This window comes from Trichoderma reesei, assembly GCF_000167675.1.
Source record: "Trichoderma reesei QM6a unplaced genomic scaffold TRIREscaffold_35, whole genome shotgun sequence".
Lineage (NCBI taxonomy): Eukaryota > Fungi > Ascomycota > Sordariomycetes > Hypocreales > Hypocreaceae > Trichoderma > Trichoderma reesei.
This window is the reverse complement of record NW_006711182.1, coordinates 111,607-132,809: the sequence shown is the minus strand read 5'-3', so window position 1 is coordinate 132,809 and position 21,203 is coordinate 111,607. Positions and strand designations below refer to the sequence as shown.

The 21,203-nt window shown below is 55.6% G+C and overlaps 7 protein-coding genes across 7 annotated transcripts; 3 read left to right on the top strand and 4 right to left on the bottom strand.

Moving 5' to 3' along the window:
* Positions 1 to 1,449: 1,449 nt before the first annotated feature.
* On the top strand, positions 1,450 to 2,934 carry TRIREDRAFT_112267 (uncharacterized protein; the record flags this gene model as incomplete). Its single annotated transcript, XM_006969577.1, has 1 exon — positions 1,450 to 2,934. One exon carries the CDS (start codon positions 1,450 to 1,452, stop codon positions 2,932 to 2,934), a length of 1,485 nt encoding a protein of 494 aa, XP_006969639.1.
* Positions 2,935 to 3,879: 945 nt separating this feature from the next.
* Positions 3,880 to 5,673, bottom strand: TRIREDRAFT_70323 (uncharacterized protein; the record flags this gene model as incomplete). Its single annotated transcript, XM_006969560.1, has 1 exon — positions 3,880 to 5,673. One exon carries the CDS (start codon positions 5,671 to 5,673, stop codon positions 3,880 to 3,882), a length of 1,794 nt encoding a protein of 597 aa, XP_006969622.1.
* Positions 5,674 to 10,867: 5,194 nt separating this feature from the next.
* TRIREDRAFT_124134 (uncharacterized protein) lies at positions 10,868 to 12,325 on the bottom strand (the record flags this gene model as incomplete). Its single annotated transcript, XM_006969559.1, has 1 exon — positions 10,868 to 12,325. The coding sequence occupies exon 1, from the start codon at positions 12,230 to 12,232 to the stop codon at positions 10,868 to 10,870; it is 1,365 nt and encodes a 454-aa protein (XP_006969621.1). The 5' UTR covers positions 12,233 to 12,325.
* Positions 12,326 to 12,573: 248 nt separating this feature from the next.
* Positions 12,574 to 13,706, top strand: TRIREDRAFT_23413 (uncharacterized protein; the record flags this gene model as incomplete). Its single annotated transcript, XM_006969538.1, has 1 exon — positions 12,574 to 13,706. One exon carries the CDS (start codon positions 12,574 to 12,576, stop codon positions 13,660 to 13,662), a length of 1,089 nt encoding a protein of 362 aa, XP_006969600.1. The 3' UTR covers positions 13,663 to 13,706.
* A 42-nt stretch (positions 13,707 to 13,748) lies between these two features.
* Positions 13,749 to 14,768, bottom strand: TRIREDRAFT_70316 (uncharacterized protein; the record flags this gene model as incomplete). Its single annotated transcript, XM_006969558.1, has 1 exon — positions 13,749 to 14,768. One exon carries the CDS (start codon positions 14,766 to 14,768, stop codon positions 13,749 to 13,751), a length of 1,020 nt encoding a protein of 339 aa, XP_006969620.1.
* A 1,228-nt stretch (positions 14,769 to 15,996) lies between these two features.
* TRIREDRAFT_70373 (uncharacterized protein) lies at positions 15,997 to 18,333 on the bottom strand (the record flags this gene model as incomplete). The annotated part of the gene is made up of 10 exons (XM_006969557.1): positions 15,997 to 16,282; positions 16,407 to 16,758; positions 16,850 to 17,062; positions 17,135 to 17,222; positions 17,280 to 17,313; positions 17,388 to 17,416; positions 17,476 to 17,522; positions 17,592 to 17,697; positions 17,877 to 18,014; positions 18,121 to 18,333. The coding sequence occupies 10 exons, from the start codon at positions 18,331 to 18,333 to the stop codon at positions 15,997 to 15,999; spliced, it is 1,506 nt and encodes a 501-aa protein (XP_006969619.1).
* Positions 18,334 to 19,637: 1,304 nt separating this feature from the next.
* On the top strand, positions 19,638 to 20,375 carry TRIREDRAFT_5942 (uncharacterized protein; the record flags this gene model as incomplete). The annotated part of the gene is made up of 1 exon (XM_006969536.1): positions 19,638 to 20,375. The coding sequence occupies one exon, from the start codon at positions 19,638 to 19,640 to the stop codon at positions 20,373 to 20,375; it is 738 nt and encodes a 245-aa protein (XP_006969598.1).
* Positions 20,376 to 21,203: the final 828 nt, after the last annotated feature.

Below are 21,203 nucleotides of genomic sequence, written 5' to 3'. Positions count from 1 at the left end.
CACGGTTAAGCAAGGGAAACCGTGCACACTTTATACTTGTGATCTACCATGGTCAAGGCAATGATGCCTTGAGATCTATCTATGCGTAGCCCTTGCTCTGTCGAGCGAGTAGTAATAGAGAGCAGACATCAAACGAGCCTTCACTGCCACCTTGTTTTCTCCTCGGACATGTCCCGCGCACTTTCACACACCATTCGATGGACTTGATATGCAGCTTGTATCTTCAGGTACTTGAAGAGCAGTCATGAAGATTTGTTGTCGCTTCAATCCTAGAAGGGCCGATTCTCAGTTGCGGCGCCGAGATGCATATGTAGGCTTCAGCCAATGAGTGACAACGAGCTGCCAGTCATGAGATTGTTCACCATGCATCGTATATGGCTGCATATGCATGCGGCACAGGCGGCGTGGAGCATGGTAGGAAGTGATTGATGGAGTATACCGAAGAGGCAAAGTGATGTTGTTTTCCATGAGTTGAAACCGGGATTTTGGCATGTGCGAAAGTCGGTCGTTTGGAAGCAACCGGAGTAAGGCTGTCAAGAGTCGAATTGCCCCTTGAATGAACGTGTAGTAAAGATCATTCTCAGTTTGTGAAAACGTCTTGGCCTTGGGTAATCGTATGCGAGCATGTTCCACCTCTGATACACACGTCGAGGCCGGGCATTCTGGGTATCATTCAGCCGGCGATCCCTCTCGTCCGAATACAGCTCGCTGCTCACGGATGGGCGTGAACGGCAAATATATGAGATGCTGTGCATTAGGCAACCTCAGGCTGCATAAGCCGAGGCTAACAAAATGACCTGAGAAAAGAAAAGAAAAGAAAGTAAATGATCTTGAATAAGCGTGCGTACTGTTTCTCCAGCAGATGAGACACTATAGCTTCAGAAGCCACGGCGATTGCCATGGCCACCTAATATACCTCAGGTAAAGGCTTGAAACGACAAAACGTCACTTTCATTTTTCAATACTACGAATGACGCCGATGATCTCTCACTGGAAGACAAAACACAATGTCAAGCCTGACAGTCCATGACTCGGCAACCTTGCGCCATGGACTGCTCACCCCGACCGTCGTCTTCAACCCCCGAGCCCCATTCAGATCTTCTCAACGAATCCAACAGGCCTCGGGAGATCGGAGGCAGGACGATACCTAGGTATGTTGCGGGTTTCCGTAATCACTAGAGATCTAGCATAACTTCCCCGGAATTTAGCTCTCTTTGTTCCAGCCTCAATCGAGGATAGCTCTTACATGGAGCTTTTCTGCTATGGATCTTCAAGCCATTCACTAGTCAGGGGACGGAGGTTTAGTCTGGCCCACATGAAGATGACAAGACGGGAGAAGTTGACGTCAACGTCATCTTCGTCATCTTACAAGTCATGAAGCTCGGCCTCTTCTTGGCTGATTGTCTCTCGACTCAGTCCGTTCTTCTTCTTCTTCACCAAACGTCCATCATGTCAGAGCGCTCCAAGCGACGCAGACTCAACCCCCAGATAATAGAACCATTCCCCAACCAGTCCCCAAGTCATGCCAACATAGAAAACATTCCAGACAAGATTCTGCTGCAAATCATCACGCGTCTCCCCGGCCTCGAGACCCTCTGGAACCTGCTGGCCGCATCACCGCGCTGCTTCCGCCTCTTCAACAGCCAGCCGCACACCATTATCGAACAACTCTTTGCCAGCCCGACGTCGATTCTACCTCCCAAGATACAAGAACTTGTCCGTGCTGTGATTCTCACGAGGAGCGGTGCTCTTCTATTCAAGAACCTGGACGAGTTCAAGTATCGCTTCATACAGCACAAAGTACCCGTTCACAGAATCAAAGACAAAACAAACATCACTCTCGGCCCCGACACTCTGACAACCCACGACATACAACCCTCAGTATATCTCTCCGCCGTCGCAACAGCGCATCACATTTCCGCCCTCGCACACGCCTGTCTATCATTCTACCTCCCCCAGATCCACAACCCCGACATCTTCCACCCTCAACATGCGCAGCTCCCGCTCCCAAAGTACCTCCCGCGGGGCTCGAATCCTCCAGAGGGCGACACCACGCCTGCATGGCATCAGGTCTTTTTCGGACTGCCTTATGACGTCGTCGATGCCGGGCCGCCGAGTTGGGTGGAGGAGATGCGTGTTGTGCGCGCGTTGTGGGTTATTCAGCTGGTTGGAGGCGTGCGCTGCCTCGTATTGAAAGATTTGAACGCGTCGGGATGGTCGTATGATGATATCAATAGGACGCTGCCAAAGTACGCGGATGCTGTTCCTCAGGATGGCACCATGAACAGCGGTGCCGAAGAGATACAGACCGTGTTGGCATATCTTGAGAAACTCGGCATCACAAACAAGGGAGAACCATTCTACCAACTCCCAAAGCTACCTCTCGACGCAAAGCCCGTTAACCCAGTCACTCCCCTCCCCGATCCCTGTGAAGCAACATGGGGCGGCATCGGAATCATCTACGACTATGGCCACAAGACCGTCAAGCTCCGCCCTCCCCCGTCCGCCCTCCAACGTGCCTCAGGTCCCCAACTCAGCAAGTCTTCTCTCCGCGGCCAAGCAAGAAGCAGTCTCGAGAATGAAAGCCCCGCGGTGACTACGCTTCGACATTATACTGATGGAAATAGTAGATACGGCTTGCCCATTACGAATGCGAGGATGGACATTTATAGGCCGTTTGGGCTGGCGCTGTGGGATAGGTGGAGATTGTGTCTTTTGGGGCTTTTGGGGGAGGGGCGGATGGATGAGAGGGATCTTGATTATTACTGCTTTGCGTGGGAGAGTTTGATGGATGAGGAGTGGGTGAGGCATGTGAGGAGGGTGTTGAGGGAGGGGGTGAGGTTGGAGGGGGGAGAGGGTGTTGAAGCTGGATCTAGTTCTGAGGACGATGACGATGAGGACGATGATGAAGATGAAGAGGATGGTGATGTGTAGATACAGCCGGAGATTAGATGCATCTGTCATGACGTTGTGACCACTGACCAAAGGATCCTTACCATAAGGTATCCGTCTAATTCGCACTTCTCAACAATCACCCTTCACAAACCCTCAACATAAATAACACAAATCACATCCATCAAACCAACCATACAAAGCACAAACAAAGCACAAATCCCGCCTCACAAGCACAAAAACCCCCCGAGTAACCAAGCCTATCACCTCCACCAAACTTCCGACCTGCAGTCTCCCCCCCACGCCCACCCCCTCAGACACGGCACGTCTTCCGTCTCCCTCACATAACGCACGCCATACTTGCCCACGAATCAAGTCTATTGGCCGCCGCCCTCCCGTCTCGTTATCTAGACGACCTGCGTGCTTCGTCACACCGCCAATTTCTCTTTTGTATGACCTGATATGAGACGACGAATGGATGTGATTTGATGTAATATTTTCAGATCTTGATGGCATGCTTCAAAGTCCAAGTGTAAATGTAATCGTGCGTCTTGCTGCGTGGATGGAGCTGCTGGTGCGTTCTAACGGGGTGGTGCAACATGCATCGGCAGAGTACATGTATGTAGATGGCATGAAAGGATCACGGAGTGGCTGGAGGCTGCACAAACTACGGGTGATTGAGAGACTGGGGAAATTCTACAAGGCCAAGATGATCATAGTGATAGCATTTCCTAACGCCACCAGCACCAGATGCGTATATCGCTAGCCATATCTCAGCCGGCACAACGCTCGAACAGGTAAATCCCAAAGCTCAAGAAACATTGAATGCGGGGTGTGAACCCAAGGTCAATCTCGTCAACGTTCTTTCAGATGCCCGAACCCAAGTAAGCTTAAATGGCCAAACAAGCCAAAAGGAGAAGAAGAAAAAGAAAAAATGAGAAACAGAAAACACAGAAAAGTAAGGAAAACAGCGTCGGTCAAATGGCTCTATATCACGATGCCTCGCTGGCTCCAGCCTCCCTTGCCCTTCCAAGCCCACAGCAGCATAAAGCACGCAGCGATAACGCAGAGCCCCTCGGCCCAAAAAGTGGCCGCGTAGCAGTGCTTCCCGTAGCAAACAGAATCATCGGAGCCGCCGTCACCACCGTCGCCGTGATCGCCACCAAGGTGTGACGGGACGGTCGTGTGCCGTGCCCCAGCTTCGTACACCGCCGAATAGACGAGGCCCCAAAAGGTCGACCCGAAAGCGGGCAGCATGGCAATAATGCCAAAGTTGGTAGCAAAGTTCTCGACGCCCCAGATAATGGTCACAATGAGCGGCGTCAGGCTAAAGATGGCACCGTAGCCGGCCCCAACAAGACCAGACACAATCCAGAATCGATCAGCATGGTTCTGAGCCGCACCGCTGGCGAGGAACAAAAGACCAATCGCGAGGAGAAGCGCAAAGAAAAGCATAAAGACGACGCGCGAAATGGCAAAGCGCTTGAGCGGAGATGCAGGGCGTTGGGGAGCGACCTGGATGTGCTGCGTCTCTGGCGCCGGAGCCAGGATATCCGTCAGAGTGCCAATCATGAGGCGCGCCAGGGTGCTGGTAACACCAAAGACCGAAACGTGCGTGGCAGCCGACGTCTTGTGGTTGACGTCCTCGGTGATGGGAGGCGTGAGCGTGCCGATGACGGTGCCCAGATTGTTGATGAAGGCCTCGCCCGGGCCAATCATGAGCAGGAAAGCCAGTGCAAACGGCCACATGGTGTGGTCGCCCAAGAAGCGGCGCGTCTCTGCGTTGAGCACCCAGTTCTTCTTCCACCGCGCATCGTCGCCGGCGTTTTCCTCACCATCCTCCTCGGCATCAGCGGGAATAGCGCCGTATCCCGAGACGGACCTCCGGCTTTCGGACCGCGCGAGCAGGGAGCTTCCATCGAGAAGACCGCTCTGCTCCAGTTCCTCAATGGCTTCCTCAATCAGGTCCTGCTCGTCGACAACCTTGAGAGTGAAGACGCCCAGAATACCAATGACAAACAGCAGCGCGGCCAAGAAGACAAAGAAGCGGAACACGTCAACGTCGCCCTTGGAACCGTCAGGGTTCTTCTCGTAGAGGAAGCGGCTGGCAAACTGGCTCAGCCACATGCCGCTGAGGCCGAAGCCGGTGATGGGCATGGCCAGGGCCAGTCCCCTATACTTGCCCTTGCCAAAATTCTTGGCGCACGTCGACACGGAGCTGATGTACATGGCACAGGTGCCGGCGCCGATCATGATGAAGGCCAGCACCATGAGCGGATACGACCAGCCGTTCTCGGCGCCGTGGGACTTGCCCAGCGTGTTGTACTCGTAGTCGAGCTTCTTGTAGATGCCCGCCGCCAGGCCGTAGCCGCCGCCAAACAGCACCGCCGACAGCAGGGCCAGCGGCGCGACGCCCACGCGGTCGCAAACGTAGCCCATGATGGATATGGGCAGATAGAGGGCGAGCGAGCTGCCGATGGCGACGCCGTTGACCTGAAATTGCGTGTAGTGCAGCCGCGACAAAAACTTGGGCGCGTAGAGCGAGAAGACGACGATGGAGCCGGCGCAGAGGGCCGCGATGGTGGCGGAGACGAGAGACACGAAGCGCACAATCTGCTTGGCTCTTATCTGGCGGCGGCGCTGCACGGGGTCGGAGGCGCCGGACGAGGCATCGCCCTCGTCATCGCTGGAGACGGATGAGCGGTCGTCATCGTGGAAAGATGTGGGAGCTGTCGGGTAGATGAACTGCTGGTGGTCGGGGGGCGAAGGCGAGGCCGGCATCGCGATGGCTTTTGGAGACGGAAGGGAGGGGAGACCGCAAAGGCGCGGCTCGAGGAACGGATCGGTCGGACGGATAGAGAGGCTTATGAAGGACTTTGCATCGCTAATGGCAATGGCAATGAGGCGAAGAACTGATGGCAGGAAAAGAAGAATGCAAGTCAAGAGAGAGAGAGAGAGAGAGAGAGAAAGGAGAAGGGTGGCAGACAGCAGTGAGGAGGAGAGGTATGTAGGACGAGGAGATGACGGAATTGAGTTGGACGGCAGAGGACAAAAGGGTGCAGCTCGCATTGGGCGAGGTGAGACAAGCCGAGCTCTTATCAGCGATAGCGTGACTGCATTGCCGATAGCGTCACATCCATCACAATTGGAAGTCGGAGCTGATTGAGCGCTGAAAGTCCGGGGAGCCTTGAGCCCTGTAACGGCCGCCGAGACGCGGGCCTCAATGGCGCCTGCGCCCCCGTAGCGTCGCCCCTAGTGGTCCGTTCAGCGGCCCCCGTAGTGGTTCCCGCAGTGGAGACTCGGGGGGTGCTAGGGGGCTGCTCCAGCAGGGACGATCCAGTGCTACAGTGGATGCGGGTCGGTTGATGCTCATGGAAGCTGATAAGGGGGATCGTGGGCGCGTAATCGGGGGCCTGTGCTGAGGAATGGATCGTCATGCGCGCGCATCTGACCGAGTCTCGTGAGCTCACAGCACTGGACCTGGTATCACGTCAACGAGCCTGGCTGTGCGGGTATTTAATCGCCCGCGCCTCTCTCGACGGAGGTGAGAAGAGACCAGGTCATGGTCTCGCGGTGTGTGAGAAAGAGAAATCACATACTTTTTGTCAAAATGCCACAAAGATCCCTCCATGCTGATGCCATCGCGCCTCGCTACTCCCAGATACAATGCCAACCGTTTTTCCAGCTTCAAATCTGATTCGGTCACGTCAATTTCCCAAGTCTGCTCCCTGCTTGTACAGTTCGTCGTCCAGTCATCAGGTCCACGCAGTCTCCTTTTCATAAGGTATGCCCCATTAGCCTCACACGACATCGTCCCCATCCGCTGGGATCCTCTGCAGGCTCGTCACCATTCTCGTGTCCCACGAGCCGGGTAGCCTCGGTGGCTCTATCCGCTCCCCCGCGACAGGCCACGGCGGGTTCTCAGACATCTTGGGCACGCCATGCTCGTCGACGGTGACGATGCCGGGAAGCTCGATGCCGTCGGTGCACGTGAGCACCATGTAGCCCTGGCCCGTCGTGATGATGAGAAAGTCGTTGTCCACAAAGATCCTTCGGGCAAAGCCAATCTCGAGCATGTAGCCTGCCACGTCGGCCTGCTCGCGCCGGGTGGCGAGGTCAACCTCGGTGGTGCGCGGGCATCCAGAGGCATCCTCGTCGACCGGGATCGCCTCCAGGAACTGCATGCCGTACGAGTAGTGCCTGCTGACGAGGTACTCGTCGTACCAGGCAATGACAAACTCGTCATCCCACACGCACAAGTCAAAGGGTTTCACATGTGGCGGGTGCGGTCTCCGGTGGCTCTCGTACTTGTTGAGCTGAAACGACTCGGTCAAGACGTTGAAGCAGATGCAGAGCCACTCGGGATTCTTGGTGGCCTCGCTCACGTCCCAGGCGGCGCCTTCTTCGAGGAGCACGTATTGCACGAATCCAATCGAGTAACCGCCGTGAGCGTTCATCTTGTGACAAGAGAGCGTCAAGCGCATGGAAGGACATGAGTGCCGACTGCTGGGGTGGCGCCGGTACTCTGGGTGTGAGAGGTCCGTTTCATACCGTTTCACGGGCAAGCCACGCTCAAATTTGACGACGATGATGGTGTGAATGCGAGGATCTGCACGATGGGTAACACGGCAAGAATTAGCACCCAGAAGCCATAACCCAGCCAAAAAAAGGGTAAATGCTGAGCCTGTTGGTTCACAACTTGAAGACTTACCAGGTGGCGCAGGCGAGTACATCCACGCTGCAAAGACAATGTCCGTGTCTGTTGGGTGGAACATGATGCCGGGCACGCCGCCCAGGTCCCTGTCCCAGCTCAGAGGCTGCCGAAGGGTCTCGCTGTGGTAATCAAGCTCTAGCTCGTAGGCACTGTCACTCCAGCCCCAGATCACCACCTGTCTTTGCTTGGTGACAAAGGCGACCATGTCGCCGTAGGCGTAGCACTGTGCCAGATTGCCCGGCAGGACAACGTTCTTGGATCGCCGATACTGCAAATGGAAGACGGTTCTACAGTCCGACTGTCAGCAAGATCGTAAAGCGGGCGCAACGGAGCGCGTTCTACCACATACATGGTCTGTCCGTTGTCCAGTATACGTGTGGACCGGGCTTCACGGGTCTGCTGCGAACTCGACGCCAGCACCACGAGGCTATCGGTGACGGCCTGCAGCTGCAGCGGCCGGCCGGTGATGTAGTCAACGCCGAAGCTGAAGCGGGCCCTCTCGCGTGTGTACAAGTCATCGACGATGATGTGGCAGTTGTCGGGCTGCCAGGCAATCTTGCCGTTGGAGTAGCAGATGGTCAGGGGCGCAAAGCCAAAGTCGACGAGCCGCAGGTCGCCCAGCTGGCGGCTGGGCGGCGGCACTTGGACGTTGGTGAAGTAGTCGGAGCTCCAGCCCACGTCCCACGGCACAAAGGACCGCTTGGTGCGGCTCATGAAGTGCTTGCGCAGATAGCACTTGGCCGTGGCGACAAACAGCTCGTGGCGGTCCGGCACGTCGCCGCCGTAGAGCTCCAGGAGGCCCGGGAAGAAGCGGCGGCACAGGGCGGTGGCCACGGCGCCGTTCCTCCACGTCTCGCGCCAGTCCCGGCTGACGAGGTAGCAGTTGAGCACGTCCTGGAGCCGCAGGTGAGGCACGATGGAGTCGAAGACCTCTGGCGGCAGCTCCTTGAGGCTGGCGAAGCCGTCCATCTTGACGTGGCCGTCGCGTATGCGGTTCCGCACGTAGAGCAGGTCCCAGGACGACAGGCTGTCGAGCAGGGCGTCGAGCGACTCTCTGCGCCGCCGCGGCTTGGAGGTGAGCCCTGTCGAGAGGCGCTTCGACTGCTCCGATTGCTGCTGGGGCTTGTCCTTCGCACTGTGCTCCGGAGGCTCTCCTGCGGGAAGAAGCGATGAGGATGCAGAGGGAAGAGACAATGAGGGAGGCGACGGAGACAGAGACGGAGACGGGGGCAGCGAGACCATGGCTAGGGCATCCTGATTGATTGGTTCTGCTCCGTGGTCACGGTGAGAGAAGACGCCGGGATGTGCAAGAGTCGGGACTGAGTCGAAAACGAAATGAGCTGGCTGCAGTCGACGGAGAGGAGAAGAGAGGGACGAGGCGAGGCGGAAGGAAATGTGTGAGACCAACTCAGGTGCAGAGATTCAGGTAGGTAGCCACAAGATAGGTACCTTTTGATACCTTGTAAGCGAAATGGGTGGGAGAGCCCAGTCGTGCAGTCAGAGGGCGGGCAGAGCAAGAGACAAGACGGACGGAGGACGAATTGTCAAGGTAAGCTGAAGCCTCAAAAGTCATCCGATGGCTGCGGGCTCCCAGCAAATCACGGCGGCAGTGAGGCTGGTGCAGCTGCAGAGGCCGTCACGTGTGCGCACCGGTACCTGAAGGTCTCTCCGGCTTCAATTAGTGCTGCAGGCAGAGAGGCGGGACGAGCTGGTGACTCGAGCCAGGGTCGGGACGGATTGAGACGGACGGGCTTTGCCAATGCATGCGCGCGCCAGGTTATTGAAAGTGATGTATCAGAAAGGCGAGGGGGGGAGGAAGGTTGAGAAGTTGTGGGCTTGGGCGGCTCGAGAGGGGGCGTACTGTAAAAAGAGGGACGGGACCTGGAAGAAAAATGGCAGAATCCAGCAAAGGTACCTCATAGTCTTTACCGCCATAGAGGGGACATGAAGAGGGGAAAAGGCTCGCTTTCGATGAATAGGATACTGAATGCCTGGTTATATCCCACAACACCAGCTTCAACTGACGCTCTCTCTCAAGTGAACCACCACGGAAAATCATCACATGCAAGTACATACATACATACCTGTAACACGACTCACCTTGCCTTAGGTTAGGTACCGCTGCCACGGCCCGGGTTCCTTGCCAAGATCAGATCAGCTGCGCGCCCTTGCGCTCATCCTCCGCTTTTCTCTCTCTCTGTCCTTCCATCTCACCCTTTTGATGCCCGGTCGACTTGTCTGTCACTAAACAATGACTCAGTTGCATTTGTGCTCCATCTGCGTCTCTCTGTGTACCGTAATCTGCAAATCTTCTCTTAGGCGGGATCGGCACAGCTGGCCATAGATATGTCTGGGGTTATCGTGGTTTTCCGCGGCGATCGTCTGTGTCTAGCATGGAGGCCTTGGGTCTCGACTCGGCTGTCGGGGCTTTACACTCGGGCATGAACTATATACTGCGGTCGCAGTCTTGTGTGGCCATTTATGCTATCTACATCAGTTCATTCATCCTAATCATGCCTCTGTCATTCCGCCTGAAGGTGTAAGCCAGAGACAAAGTCCTCATAACTCTTTGGCTCGTGTGCATGACCGATTGAAGGTTGTCCGCTGATGTGAACGAAAACTCACCGATCAGATAACTCACTTCATGTTTCATAGCCTTATGCCGTCTATTGTGCCCTGTATAGGACAACACACTAGTACCTACTACATGTATCACAACAGTCTCCCAGATCGGACTTGTGTTAAACTCTCGGCCGCCTCCCCGGGCATGTATACTACATGTAACGAGCTATGTCTGAGACATGCATGGGCAATTACACGATGACAACCCTAATTCTGTCCAGAACACTTCACCTCGAGAGCCAAAGTTAGAACACGCCTGAACAGAAGACGGAAAGGAGGGTGACACGGAAAATGCTACGAACATTCACTGCCAGCACCCGTTCTCAAGTGTAAAAACCAGGCGAACATTAGGAGATGCTCGGCTTAGCCACCGTGCACGCTCACCTCGAGGGCAGCATGAATTGTATGGATACCTTAGGCATTCAGGAAGAAAGTTATGTATAGGCAATTGCAGTCATCTACAGGTCAGTATCCAAAATTGAATATTGCTAGAGATGGCACACCCGTCTTATGCTCACCACACTTAGGGAATATGCAACAGACACGTTGCAAGTCATAACTCCAACATAATGTCAATCCATTGCCTTTGATGGTCGTAGTAATGCTAGGCGGTTTTACACAAATATTGTTATTATTCTCTCATATAGAGGTGGATTCCCCCTCTCCCATGCTCTGCCACCAGCTCTTGATCCCCGCCACGTTCAGCCACGCCAGCTCCCACGGGTCCTCAAACCACCATCTCCTACCTATATCCCTGCTCCCATCGCTGGCATACTTCTTCAAGCTGCCCCCGTCGAAGCGGTGGTTCTTGACACCCACCAGCAGCACCGCGCTGCCCACCTTGGGCGTGAACTCCTCCGGGTCCAGAAACACCGTCAGGTGCACCTGCTTGGACGTTGAGGGGTCGGCGATGCGTGCCGTGCGCTGCTTGCCGGGCGGCAGATGAGACGGCTCGACGGCCGAGAGCGAGGTAACGATGGCGAGTACATTGACGGACCAGTTCTGTGCGTATGGGAGGTGTGGAATTAGCCGTAGGGTCGTGAGCTTGAGCGGCGTCTGGGGGTCGTGCCAGTCCTTGGGCAGAGCGACAGGCTGCATGTGCGGTGGCTGCTGCTGCTGCTGCTGATGGTGGGACTTGTCGGTGCTGCCACTGGCTGCGGATGCCGCCCTTGCGTCGGATGTCGTGGGCTTCTTTGGCGTCGTGTTCCTGGAGGGAAAGGTGCGTGCTTCAAAGGCCTCGAACGCGTCCTCCAGATCCTCCTCGTCGACCTCCCCGTGTGCGTTATCCCCCCACTGCCTGGAGGAAGTGCTGGCCTTGGCTTTCCCCTTGTCCTGGGATCTGATCTTTGCGGGAGTCTGTGGATCTTCAAACCTGACGGCGCCTCTTTTCGACGAGGGAGCAGTTGGAGTCGCCTTTGTCTCTTTCGTGGGCGTTTTCGTCTTATTCTCGGGTACTGATTCCGCCTTTGTGTTGGTCGTGCTGGTGACTGCAGCTGGCTCCTCGACATCTTTTCCCTTTTCATGGCGACGCCACATTGCCATGTACGACTCGTTCCAGCCAACCGTCTCCAGCTCGTTCAAAATCAGATACACCATCGGCTTTTCGGCGTCTTTCTCCTTCTTTTTCTCTGCTTCCTCGCCATCGTCATCCAGAAAGCCCCGTCCAACGCTGTCGTCTTCGGGCTCTTCAAACCGCAAGATGAGATCCTTCACTTTCACATAGCATCCCACGAAGACATCTCGCCTCTCGACGAGCTGAAACATGTCCGGGTGCAGCAACGCCTGGATGCACAGCTCCCCGTCCCCCAGCACCAGTCGAACAGCATAACTGTCGTCGTCGTCAGGCGTCTCGGCGGGCACCGGAATGGTATCGATGCCCTCGACGATGAAGATGGAATCTGATGTGCAGCGGCGAGTGGCGAGCATCTCCCTGATGATGGGCTGGATCGTGAATGGCTCCTGGCTGGGCGCAGGTGTTATGGCGGCAGGGTTGATGCGGGCCATTGTTGCACACACCTTGTGCGCACTGGCATTTTGGCAGAGAGTAGAACTTGCCCTTTATTTGTCGTTGCAGATTGGGAGAGTCATGGTAACAGTTTGCCAATTCTTGTGATATCACGGTGAAGGTTGAAATGATTGACTGAAGTCCGTTGTAGGTTCATGGGGCAGATGGCGTTGATGGCGGAGCAGCTAACATTAAATTGCCCGATGCAACTATCCGAGTTTGTCTCAATCGGGGCATGCTGAACGGGCAGGCCGCGAACGAAACTGAATCAGAAACAGATGTCACTCGACTTCCATCCCTCTCATCTGCTTCAGAGACAAATTCATGTGAATTTCACACCATGAGCCTCTCAGAGACTGGCTTCGAGAAAGAGCTGGACACGGCCTTCGGAGCCCTCCGTCAAGCTGCCAAACTCAGCCAGCTCGTCATCTCTTCCCACGACAAGGGCACCGTCACAAAGGAGGATCTCAGTCCAGTCACGATTGCCGACTTCGCCATCCAGGCCCTCCTGATCTCTACCTTTAAAGATGCATTCCCCGAGGACACGTTTGTAGGAGAAGAAGATGCCGCGGATTTGCGAGCCAACGAGGCGCTGCTGAGCCGCGTCTGGGACCTCCTCAACACCATTGCCCACGACGACGACACCCAGAGAGGCGCCTGCAAGCTGCCCCAATCCAAGGACCACATGTGCGATCTGATTGACCAGGCGGGAACGAGCCGTCCGGGGGGCCCGGGCTCGGGCAGGGTCTGGGTCTTTGATCCCATCGACGGCACCAAGACGTATCTGAGAGGCGAGCTGTATGCCATCAACGTCGGCCTAATTGTCGACGGGAAACAGACCCTTGGTGTTGTCGCGGGACCGAACTTGTCGCTGAATCAGAAGGGCCCCCTGCGTAACAGCGACATCGACCCTGACGGCAAGGGCTGCATCGTGTATGCCATCAAGGGCCATGGCGCCTATGCGCGGCCTTTACACGGCGAGTCGTCGTCTGTGACGCAGCTGCCGAAGCAAACCGCCACCCAAGATCTCAGCTTCGTTACGTGCACTGGTCTCGTCGACTCGGCCCTCGACGGCGTTCACGAGGTGGTTGCTCAGCGCCTGGGCCTCTCATTCCCGGGGAGCGATCTGGTGCCCTGGGTCTTGCGATGGGCTTCCATGGCTCTGGGCATCGGCAACACGACCGTCTGGGTGTACAAGCGCCGCGACCGCTATGCCAAGGTATGGGACCACGCGGGCGCCATGCTCCTCTTTGAAGAGACGGGCGGCAAGATCACGGACGTGCATGGCAGGGACATTGACTTGTCGGCCGGGAGGAAGATGAGTGCCAACTTTGGGTTCGTGGCTGCGCCGGCAGAGGCTCATGACAGAGTGCTCAAGGCTGTGCACGACGTGCTGAAGGACCAGGGGAGACATGAGTTTCTGCAATAGTCTGGTAAGCTGGGAAATAGAGCATAAGATTCCGGAAGGTGTGCAAAGATCGCTGTCCGACTCATCCTCTTCAAGTCGATTGCAGCCTATTTCTGAGTATATACGCCATGGCTGACTGCATGATAACCCTTCCGTCCCACTTGTTCAACCAATTCGCTTCGCCAGTCTTCTCCTCGAGCCAACCTGTCCATGATCTGCACAAACGTGTATTCGGGCTTCCAGCCCAGCTCTCGAACCGCTTTGTGCGAATCATAGACGCGGTCAATCCGGTCTAGATACTTCCATCCCCTCTCACGAAAGACGGAGGCTGTTGCTGGAACCATCTTGTTAAACACTTCCTCTGGATTTCTATCCAAAGCAGCCAGAGTCTCGGCGTCGTTTGCGAAAGGAGGCGGCGCGCTGATGATGTACTTGGACCATCCGATCTGCCTCGCCTTGTTCATCGCGCACACAGTGGCCGAAACAATGTCGGCAATGTCGCAGCGGCGATACGCCATCTCTAGAACCTTGAGGTTTTCGTCGCTCATCGCATTGCGTCTGTCCTCGTCGTCGTCTTCTTCAGGAAAAAAGCGACTCACGCGAAGCACGAGAACAGGCAAGCCATGCTCCCTGTGGAAAAGCTGACAGACATCTTCCGCAGCGATCTTTGTCACGCCGTAGATGTTCTTGGGGATGGGCATGACGGCCTCGTCAATCCACGCGGCGGGGGAGCCCGGGCTAGGGCTCAGCGCGGAGCCGAATGCGCTGGTGGTGCTGAAGAAGATGAAGCTCTCGATCTGGGGGCCGAGCTTGGCGGCTTCTTCGAGGAGGGTGAGGGTTCCGGCGATGTTTGTCTGGATGAAGTCGCTCTTGGGGTGGGATGTGACGTGGGGCTTGTGGAGGGTTGCTGCGTGGAGGATGTGCTTGATGGAGTGCTTCTGGAGGATGCTGGCGATGAGCGGCTGGTCTGTTATTGAGCCGACGCAGGCGGTTGTGGGGGAGGGTATAATGTCGATTCCTAGGGGATGGAAGCCGAGGGCCGGGAGGGTGATCATGAGGGCGTGGCCGAGGTGGCCTGATGAGCCTGTGACGAGGACATCGTACTGTGTGTCTGTAGCAGGTTGCATTAGGTCAACCTGTTGCCCGATAATCGATTTGATAACAGGGAAGAATAGGGTCAAATGACGTTCAGAATGATGGACAACTTGTGCTCTTATATTGTTGCCAATCAAGTATTAGCGGGGTGTCTGGAGTATATATGTATAGCCCGAGGTGAGTTCGCGGCGAATGACTCGAAAAGCCGCCTACGTTAGTCCACAAGAGGCAAAAAAACAAAGGCGGCGAAGAAACCGAGTTAGACCATGTATGATTCTACGAGGCCTTGATCACCCGGCACATCGTTCTCCTGCATCGTAAATCTGAGAGAAGGAACTTGAATACTGTCTGCGTATGTGATGATGTAGCTTTGCGTGCGTCACTTCTTTATCCATTATGACGGCGGCGGAAGCCAACACGAGATCCGGGAAGCACGACAGAAGCTCTTCTACCCAAGTCGGCCACAGTAATCTGAAGCTCATCTTTCAACAACGCACGAAACTAGCGGCAGGATTTGCCAGCAGGAATTTTGATATTGAGCAGTTCTCGGGGGACAGCTGGAAGAGAGCTGCTGGCTATGTTCCCGTTGCCAGCGACTAGCAGCCGTGACGACCGTGGGAGCAAAAGGGATGCAGACGCCTATGGGAAGCAAGCTGTGGCTGCTGGGAGCGATGGCAAAGACTTGCAGCCGAATACTCGGAAGAGACAGGCGACTCTTGATGCCTGGTAAGCTTCTGTACGGGGTAGCCCGAGATGAGATAGCCAGAGATAGCATGAATAGATCCCAGTTCAGGCGCCCTGACTTGTCCCCCCCTTTCCCTCCTTCATATGGGATAAACTACCAACTATACCAACAATCATCAATTCTTCAGAGTCTGACATGCCAATGTTGCGAGGAGGTTCAATGTAATTGCTGCATGTGAGCGCGGTGTAAAAGTATGGAAGTGGTGAAGTCGCTCAGAATAGTCACTCAGCTGTTTTACAGGGTTGAGAAGGAACAGGGAAAGAATCAGACGCAGAAGAGAGCCACTCGCTGCAGCACGTATCAGCACAAGTCAAGCTTATTGCAAATTGATGAGAAGTGCGGTGGCTTGAATACAAGAATTACAGGGACCCAGGTGCATATTCCTCGCGGCAAAAGCACTGTAGTGGTAAAACACTGCCAACCACATGCTGTAGGAGCAAGACGTGATTGTGCGTTTCCATCTTCCCTACCTTACTGACTGGCTCCCTTCCTTGCTGCACGTAAAGGCATTCATCTCACTGCCCAATCCTGTACGGCCGCCCAGACTTCAAAATGAGGGCGGGCTTCCTCTCGGCGAGGTCGAGGATCATCTCAGCAAAGTAGCTGTTGGCCCACGCGAACCACGGGCGCGTGTATGAGCTCCCGTTGTAGATGCTGACGCTCTCGTGGATCAGCCCCAGGCCGCTGGTGCTCCCGAGGATGAGAGCCAGGCGCTGCTTGATCTCGCGGTCGCTGTCGGTGCCGAAAATGGCGGAGATTTGGCTCATGGGCCAAGGATATGTGGCGTTGACGTGGGGGCCGCTGCGGATGTTGCCCGTCGTAATGGCTGGTTAATCATGTTCCACCAGAAGAGAGAGGATGGTTGACGTGGTGTGTAGAGGTGAGGAGGGGGAGGGGAGGTAGAGAGAAGATGAAGCAGACGTACCCGATACCGTCAAACGACTTTCCCGCGGCATAGTACGGGTTCGCCCTCGAAAACATGGCCGCTTTGGTCTTCTGGTACGTCGGGTCGCTCCTCTTGAGGAAGCCGAGGTACGGCAGCGAGACGAGACTCGGGACATTGGCATCATCCATGATGTACTGCGCCCCGAGTCCGTTGGTCTCGTACGCGAAGATGCCGTTGGCGGCGCGGGTGTGCGCCCAGACGGCCTGCTTGATGGTGTCGGAGTACTGGATCAGTTGCTTGGCGAGGGGCCTCTGGGTGCCGATGGCCCCGAGCATGTCTGCGACGTTGGCGAGCTCGACGGACATCATGGCGTTGTCGGAGGTGATGAAGTCTGTGGTTTGTCAGCGGAAGGGGGGTTGACTATGAATATGTGGGCTGCTGTTGATTGGCACGCCTGCCTCGAGGGGGGAGAAGAGACTCACTGAAGACGCAGAGGTCGTCTGAAGGCCTGTGGCTCGAGGCGACCAGACCATTTGCCTGCTTCGGCTCACCGTTGCCGCTGTTGGGCACCATTGGGGAGAGCGCGCCGGCTGTGCCCGTCCAGTTGTAGTAGCTGACCCATTGGTAGTCTTGCGACCAGCTGCTCTGAGATTGCTCGAAAAGGACCCTGACGATCTGGGCCATTGCGGCGTTCCCTTTTTCGATGACTTGCGTTAGCCGAGATAGCCTGAAAAGAGGGTCTGCTTGGAGGTGGGTGCTTTGTTTACAGTTGTCGTTGATAAAGGACGAGTCCTTTGTGTTGGCGTAGTACGAGCGCGTGATTTTGAGAAAGCCGGCGAGGGAGTCGAGCTCGTACTGCTTGCCTGTGAGAAGACTGGTTCTTTTCAGCGGGATCCGGGGCTGCCATCGTACCTTGCATTCGAAGACCGTCTGGTTGTCAACGGGTCTATTGTAAGGAGCGCAAACGTTAATAGGAGTGCTGCCTCTCGTGTAAGTGGCGGCGGGTGCGCGAGTACATACGGATTCACCCTGACACCGGTTGCCCAGTCCTGTAACTACCGTTAGGAACAGAATTCACAATGTGCTGAAGCTGAATGAGACGACTTACGTTTACGGAGGGAGCCAGGCCACTCTCGGGAGGCGGCTGGAACGAGCCTAGGTGAGGATTCCCATCAGATGAATGTCACGCATTCGCAACACACCGACACCAATCTGGACGCTTACCGCAGTACGGATACTGTGAGATGTACCGCGCCTCTGTGTTGATCACCGCCTTGACCAGAGCCTGTAAATTCTTATCATGTGGCAGAAGCTTGTACAAGTGAGCAAACTGGTTGCCCGTGTCTCGAAGCCATTGTGCACTTTGCGGATCAGCCTAGGCTCTCTTGAAGCGTAAAGTAATGGCGGCTGGGAGTATGTAGGCATATATACATACGTGATGTCCTAGCAAAAAGTCAGACAGGGGAAATCTTGGGCGGGTTACAGAGAGGAAACTGGAGATCAACTTACACCTGTGATGATGAATGCCAGGTTCTGCGCCGGGTCGAAATACTTGACGGTCGTGTCCAGCGTCGACGGAAAGGTATTTTCAAACAGCCGGGCAAGGTCCGGATCCTTGAGTTGAGATTTCAAGTCGCTAATCACTTTCTGTGCGGAAGGGAAGGCATCTCTTGTCAGTTCCTCAATCAAGTATTGGAAGGAGAACCAGACGCAATGCTGGTAGTGCAACGCTACAGAGGATGCCGACGCTCACCTCTACTGCCGGGCTCTTGAACGTCCTGCACTCCTCGCTCGGCCTCATGTAAGGTAGCTTCAGAGGGCCAGACGAATACGGGCCGTGCGGCTGAGCCGAATAGCTGCTGTAGTCCGGGCACGAGGAGGCCGTGCGGCGCTGAGGCTGGAAGCTTTGCCAGCCCGCAGACGCGGAGGCGGGGAACACGGCCAGGATGCTAATGGCAGCGCCCATGAGGCGGTGGGGAGACAGGTGCAGAGGCATCTTTGGGTGCGTGCGGTGGTGATCATCTTTTCGCGATGCCCGATGGGAGAGACGGAAACAGAGACGCCGCGAGGACGTTGCAACGGCGGCTCTCGAGGGGATATCAGTCGACGGCTCGGGTGGCTGTCTCAGGGCTCACGTCCCGGGCCAGCCATTTCATTTATTTATTCCATCTCCCTCGCCATCCTTGTCCCTGTTTCTGGCTTCACCCTACTTTCATAGGAAAGCTACTGCCACGGTTACACTCCCGATGCCGTTAGGTGGGGGGTTAACTTCCAGAAAGTAACAGGCGTTGACGGCGATCTTTGCCTCGGGAGCCGCATCCTTGGGTTCACGTCGAACGAAGGAGTGCGGGGGAAAGCGGGGAGAGAGAAAGAGAGAGAGAGAAAGAAAGAGATGAGGAGGGGGCCAAGGAGGGACAAGGGAGATGGCGAGGGCATCGCCAACAAGGTTCATGGCGAGACGTTGGGCAAGGGCGCGCTGCGTCATGCGGCATGACGGAGGTATGCGGTGAGATGCGTGTGCGTGCTTTGTTGAAAGAGGAAGCTGGAGGATGCGATGGCGAAGCTGTCTTTCTTTTCGGTTGGCCGGCGGAGATGGACTTGTTGGTAGTGGATGAACTGTTGCATGAACTGTATGCGAGACTAGAGCATTTGTGCGTGTGGATGATGGTTCACAGTTTTGCAGACACAAGCTCTTCATGTAACTATCTATTACAAGCTCGATCGAAGTTCATTGACCTGACAAAGTGGCAAGCGGACATGATGGCAAAGATGAATAGACTCTCATTGCATACCCAAAGCACACGCAAAGCCCGAGCAATGCACCATGTCCCCTCTCCTCCTCCGCCTTGCCGGCTATTTCCTGGCGTCGATGTAACCTCTTGGCATCGAATGCCGTGCAAGTTGGGTCCTTCGGATGGAGTCTCCCTTCCGAGACCAAGGCGTACAGTATTTATGTCCTCTTCTCTGCGGAGTAGCTCCATTCATCACACGCTTGCTTGCAGTTCGCTTACAACCTGCTACTAGACCGACCGCCCGCTCTCCTAGTCGACGATACCCCTGTATTACGATGAAGAACAAACAAACGAAGGATGCGTTATGTAATCCTGCATTCGCTTCAACTGCTCATGGATAATAGCGTCGAGTCCATGACACACGACGGGAACTTCTTTATGCGAGTAAACCATCAGCCTCACCGTCATCCTCCTCACCAGCATCAACATCAACACCAGCACCCTCCCCCCTCACATCAAACCATACTCCAACCTCCCAATGCCGGCTCTCCAAGATGCCTCTCCCATCCCGCACATCCACGCCCTCTGCATGGACGACATATACAGCACCGCCCTCCAGGCAGCAGTCGCCTCGTCGGACCGCCTCTCATCCATCTCCATCACATACCACAACTGCGCCCTCTCCTTCGTAGAGGCCGAGTTCGACCTCATCGTCTCCCCCGCCAACTCGTACGGCCGGCTGGACGGCGGCTTCGACGATGCCATCTCGCGCTCCTTCTCCCCTCGCGACGACTATCTCGCCCTCACCAGGGCCGCCCAGGCCAAGTTGTACGATGAGTGGCGCGGCTTCGCTCCTCCGGGGACCTGCACGCTCCTGCGCATCCCCGACGACTTCCACGCGCGCTCGAGGAACACCTGGGGCACCAAGTACCTGGCGCTGTGCCCGACCATGCGCGTCCCGCAGAGCGTCACCTGGGATCGCGAGGTCGTCTACGAGTGCATCTGGAGCCTGTTGTGCGCAGTCGACAGACACAACCGCGCAGTCCGCAATGCGAAGCCGCAACAGCAGCAGCAGCACGAAGAGATCCGCAGCCTGCTCATGGTCCCCATGGCAACAGGCGTGGGCGGCGTGAGTGCGAAGAAGTGGGCGCATCAGACGGCTCTCGCGCTGGAGCATTATCTCGATGCCGTGACCAATGAGTCTCGATGGAGCGCGCTGCAGCCGGATGACATTTCAGCGTATGCCCGCGAGGTCGAACAGACGTGGGAGTTCTGAGTCTCTTGGCACTTACAAGAGCGGGCCGCTCGGACTTGAATTTGCTATATATAAAAGTCATTCCCAAGGGGGATGAGCTGCTATCATTGCTCTACCAGAGCATAACCTGGCAGCATGCATTATACACATGATCGCGCTCAATGAGTGTTCCCAAACTTGTACAACCAAAGACCAAGTCATCACATCGACAACAGGTAGTAAGTCCGTGACCAAAACTCCCATAAACCCGAGGTGAAGAAAGAAAGATAGTAAAAGAAGACTTAGCCGCGACAACAAGCACCAAGACACATATCTGAATCTATGCACGTCAACATCACATCGCCATGTCTGCGTTGGGAACCAGACTCACTTTTCCCATTCGACAATACGACCGTTGACGACGCCAGTTCTTTTGCGATCCATCTCCAAAATCTTGACAATATACTCGATCGTCCTCTGCCTGATGAAAGGATGCCATCTGCCGTCCACATCTCGCCAACCACGGCTACACGGGCGTATTCCTGGCTGTAGTATGGCGGAGGAAGCAGCGCATGTTGATAATGATTGCCGTAGCTCGGTGGAGGTTCCGCGATGTGATCCATTGTAGTCGTATCGGATGCTACCTAGTTGTCCTTGTATAGGAGCAAAGTATGTAAGGCGATCTCAATAGCAAGAAGACCCCTTCTCCTTGCGATTGTCACGTCCACGGATCTCTGCCGCTTCCTGAATCTTGCCTATTTGAGCGAATCGTACAGACACCTTTCCACCACAAACACGGAGAACTCTCGGTCCTTAAATCTGTCTCCGAGCAGAGCCGTGGGACGCCAAACACCGTTCAGCTGCCACGGC